This window comes from Merops nubicus, unplaced genomic scaffold, assembly GCF_000691845.1.
Source record: "Merops nubicus isolate BGI_N331 unplaced genomic scaffold, ASM69184v1 scaffold36528, whole genome shotgun sequence".
Classification (NCBI taxonomy): domain Eukaryota; kingdom Metazoa; phylum Chordata; class Aves; order Coraciiformes; family Meropidae; genus Merops; species Merops nubicus.
This window is the reverse complement of record NW_008625724.1, coordinates 389-4758: the sequence shown is the minus strand read 5'-3', so window position 1 is coordinate 4758 and position 4370 is coordinate 389. Positions and strand designations below refer to the sequence as shown.

At 52.9% G+C, this 4370-nt stretch overlaps 1 protein-coding gene across 1 annotated transcript in view; it reads left to right on the top strand.

The window, feature by feature from the left end:
* Positions 1-2269, top strand: part of ATP6V0A1 (ATPase, H+ transporting, lysosomal V0 subunit a1) — a 27314-nt gene extending 25045 nt beyond the window's left edge. Inside the window, exon 20 of the mRNA XM_008945786.1 lies at positions 2176-2269. Coding sequence (XP_008944034.1) covers positions 2176-2269 — 94 coding nt within the window. The remainder of the gene's footprint in view (positions 1-2175) is intronic.
* Positions 2270-4370: the final 2101 nt, after the last annotated feature.

The following is a 4370-nucleotide window of genomic DNA, read 5'->3' as shown; positions in this document are numbered from 1 at the left end:
TGGGCAGAGCAGCGTGGCCAGGCTCTGCCAGGCTCTGCCAGGCTCTGCCAGCCTGAGCTCCTGCCAGGCTGAGCTCCTGCCCCGCTGCCGCCCGCGGGGGAGCACAGCTCCGGGTGGGGGGTGCTGGGGCTGTGTCACCAGTGGGAGTGGGGAACCCCAGCGCCCCCCGCCTGCCAGAGCTGCGTGTGCCTGTCGGAGGCTGTGAGCCAGAGCCTGTCTTTGGTGCCACCCTAAGAGCCTGCTGGTGCTCTAGAAGCAGCTCCTGTCAGGCAGGATGGAGTGACCCACGGTGCCTCTCACAGAATGTCCTTTTGGGGATGATAGCTGCAGCAAGCTCTCCACAGCACCCCGTCACTTTCGGACTGTGAGGTGTGCATCAGGCTACTCTTTGAGGTGCCCTCTGACCTGCAGCCCACCCCAGGGACTGGCACACGCTGTTAAGAGCACAAATACCAAGTCAGAATTTGCACTTGTACCAAAGGAAAGTTCAGGTTCCTGTTCCACAGCTCTCTGGAGTCGCTTCCCAGGGGACTGAGCTGCCTGGTTTTCCAGATGGTGTCAGTACTCAATGGCTCTGTGGGGCTGGAAAATCCACATAAGTAGAGTCCAACAAACACTTAAGCAAATTATTAATGCAGAAAAGCTGAAGAGTAAATTTTCCTTAACAATGACTGTCAGAGAGCTTTCTAGTGTGTTTATTTACAGTGCAGTGTTGAGTGTCCCGTGAATTTTTCTGCACAAGTTGATCACTGGTGGGAGACCCACGGTGCAAAGTTTAGCAATAGAGCTGGGACACGTGGCAGACCCTGATCCTGGAAACAGCAACGTCTCGTACTAAAAAAAGGACCTTGGATTCTGGATGTTCCTGTAGACAACTGCAGACAAACCATGCAGAACCTTTAAGCCATAATTATTTGGTTAAATAAACTTTTTCACTATTTCCCTAACCTCACAACAGCTTCTCCTTGATCTTCAGGCCCCCAGCTGTGGCCAGTTGTAACTGAGCCTGTCGAAAAGGAGCTGTCAGATGTCAGGACCAGCTGGAACAGTTAATCATCAGGGTTAAAATTTCATTTACAGTGGTTCTGTGTGACTCAGATACCCAACCCTCTGCCTCTTATTTCCCTTTGCTTACAGAATAGTTACTTAGTCACAGGATACTTATGGAGATTATCAGGGTTCCTGAAAAACTGGAGCATGTTGGCGAGGAGCCCTTCCTCCCACACGGAAAATCCTGCCCATCCCAGGGATTCCTCTGCAGGGAAGTCTGGGATCTGCACGGACAGGAGCAGAAAACTCTTGTCTTGAATGTTTCCCTCCTGTACTCTGCTGGGAGGTCAGTTTTTGCCAGCTGAAATACCAGCAGCTCTGGAATTTGCTGCGATTCCTGATTTGGATAAAAATAATGGAAGTCTGTCTTCTTGTGCTTCATAAAATGCTTCTGAATTGTGTTAAATCAGTTACAATTCGCTGTCACTCAGTTCCTACAGATACTGTGGGGTTTTTTAGTGGGTTACGCAATGGAAAGTGTTCCTCATGAGGCTCATGAAACACTGTGCTTGTTTTACTGTGAATCATGGGATTTAGTTTTTTTTCTTTCCCTATTTGGCTGTTGCTGACCACTGGACAGTTCTCTAGAATAATTCTTCTTTTAAGCTGAGTTTATTAGGGAAGTGGGCAAACAGGGCTCGGTTACCGTTCAGCTGGAGCCCACGGGTACGTCTCCAGCTCAGCAGGAGTCCTCACGTGGGGACAAACCAAATGTGCTCGAGGGAAGGAGCAGAAGTAGCGGGTGGGGGAAGTCTGAGCAGAGCATCACGCGGCTGAGGTTTGCTCTCGCTGTCAGATCTCATGACTGCAGGACATGCTCTGTGCCCCGTGGCCATCCTGAGCAGCACCGTGCCCCGGGAGCTCCTCCTGCTCTTGTTGCCCTTCAGTTGCCCAGAGGGGTGGGTTTGAAGCCCCTGGACAGTTCTCTCTGCTCTGCTGCAGGAACGTCCAACAAAAACAGGGGAGTTTTGCCAAAGCATACACTGCATTACAATAACATCTTTTCTCTTTAAAGCTTTATTTTTTTATAGTCAATAATCATACTTTTTATGGAGTTGTTGCTAGTTGCTAACTCATATCTCAGAGCTGCCTCTTTAACTAGTGCCTGCTCTTCCTCTCTTGTAGGATTGAATTCCAGAACAAGTTCTACACTGGCACCGGGTTCAAGTTTCTCCCTTTCTCCTTCGACACCATCCGTGAGGGGAGGTTTGACGATTGAGGACCCTCCCTCTGCCCAGTGCTTCATGCCCTGTGCTCGTGGTAGCCCTCTCCCACGTCTGAGTTGCATGTAACCCTCCTGTAGCAAAAATAACTTATTGCAGCACCCTTGAGTGTGACCGTGATGTTTCAAAGCCAAGTGCTTTGACATTCTCAGTAATGAGTGACACTGGATCAAAGAATCTCTTCCTTCCTTAAGTTTACCCCTGAGGATACCAAGTGCATGAGGTGTCCAGGTTTGGTGTGTGACAGTGCACTGTGTGTGTTGTGTGTTCCCTGGCAGCCGTCTGGGGCTGTGTGAGAAACGTGGCTCTGGCTGGGAGGGTGCACAAGCACGTGGGGAAAAGGTCTAACACCTTCAGCTGGCACAAAGCTCACTGCGTGGGAAGAGGTGGGTTTTAAGAAGGTTTTACATGTGGATCCTGTGTGTCTCTGCCTCTGATTAAACAAATAATGAGCAATAGGCAGCTGACAATCCAGTGTGTGGATTCTCCTGCCTCTGGGGCTTCCACATGTGCCGTATTTTAACCTGACAAAACCCATGTCTCCTGGTGTGTAGGGTTTCAGCTCTTTGGACTCTGTCTGGGACTTGAGGAGCTGGTACAAGGGGGCAGGACTCGGCCTCAGCTGAGTGGGTGGTGGTTCCATCTGCTCTAGTGACAGGGATGCACCTTGTCCATGCCAGAAGGGCTGTTCCTTTCCTCCCTGGAGAAGAGATGCTCTCTAACTGTGCACCTGGACACTCGTACCCCAGGCAAATACCACGTCCAGCAGCCAAGGGTCATTCCAGCTGGTGTTTCTGAAGGCAGTGGTGGGCACAGTGGGCTCCGGTGTGGGGGCTCAGCTGTGTTGCTGTGGCCTGGGACAGATGGAGGAGGGATAAGCTGTGGTACAAAACGTCATCTCAGGTACCTGAGAGGGACCTCTAGATCATGACCATGTAGACTTGGCATCAGCAGAGGCAGCTTTTGCAAAGGTGGAAGTACCAGAGATGTGTTGTCAGGTGTGCCTAGGGTGCAAGGAGCCTGCTGAAGGAGAACAGAGGCTGAGTCCTGCCAAAACTGCCCCATGCTAGTGGAGTCTCAGTGGTGTTTCCCCATGGTAGCTGTTGCTTTCTTCTGTGCAAAATGTGAATAATTTCTTGCCCTTCTGATCTCGATGTAGCTGTAGGAGCAGTGTTGTGTGTGTGTGTGTTAGTGCTGTGTGTAACTCGTGTTTAATTCTCACAGTGGGTCTGACGTGTTTGTGTGTGAACAGATCAGTAACGAGAATCCCTGTACCCTGCAGTGGGAGAAGGGCCGTGCAGGGCAGGGCTGGTGCGTGTGCTCCACGTGCTGCCCCGGGCCTGGGCACGGAGCTCGGGCACCCTGGCACTGCCGTGGGTGGCTCTGGTCAGCAGGCTGCTTGCAGCTCGCCTCAGCCCTTCGTCTGCATCTGTCTGCAGCTGGGCACTGACGCCAGTCCTGCTGTCCTGGTGAAAGGCGTTGCTGCCAGGCACTGTACAAATTAAAATAACTGCACAACTGCTGGTGTGGCCTCTTCTTCTGCTCCCGCCCCACTCCCTGAAGGGGCCTCTGATGCAGTTTCTCTCCCGTCTCCCCCCAAAAACGGCCAGGAGGAGGTGGGACCCTCAGCTCTGCTGCCTGGGCACCATGATGGCCGGTACATGGGGTGGGCAGAGCAGGTTGGTGCAGAGAGACTGGTGTGACCGTGCCCGGGCTGAAGTGTCTCTGCGCTTATCGGGCCCGGGCTGACATCCTGAGCAGGGGCCGTTTTGTCTGGGAGCCTCCTGCCTGCCCAGATAAACCTGGGAACAGAGTGAAACGAACTGTTAAGCAGGAGGGAAAACTCCGGCCTGATAATCTGGGCGTTGTGGAGGCTCTTGGATGGGGACCAGGGCAAACGTGCTCCTAGCTGTGCCTCCCCCCCCTCAGCAGCAGGGCGTCCCCCCACTCCCGACCCGGGAGGGATGTGTTTACTCCAACCCTTCCTGCAGCCTGGAGCTGCTGAGGAGGATTTTCCACATGTGCCGGAGGAGCGGAAGGGAGGGTTCAGCGGGGGTTTGGCGATTGTATTTGTGAGGTTGTTGCAGCCCTGGGAGG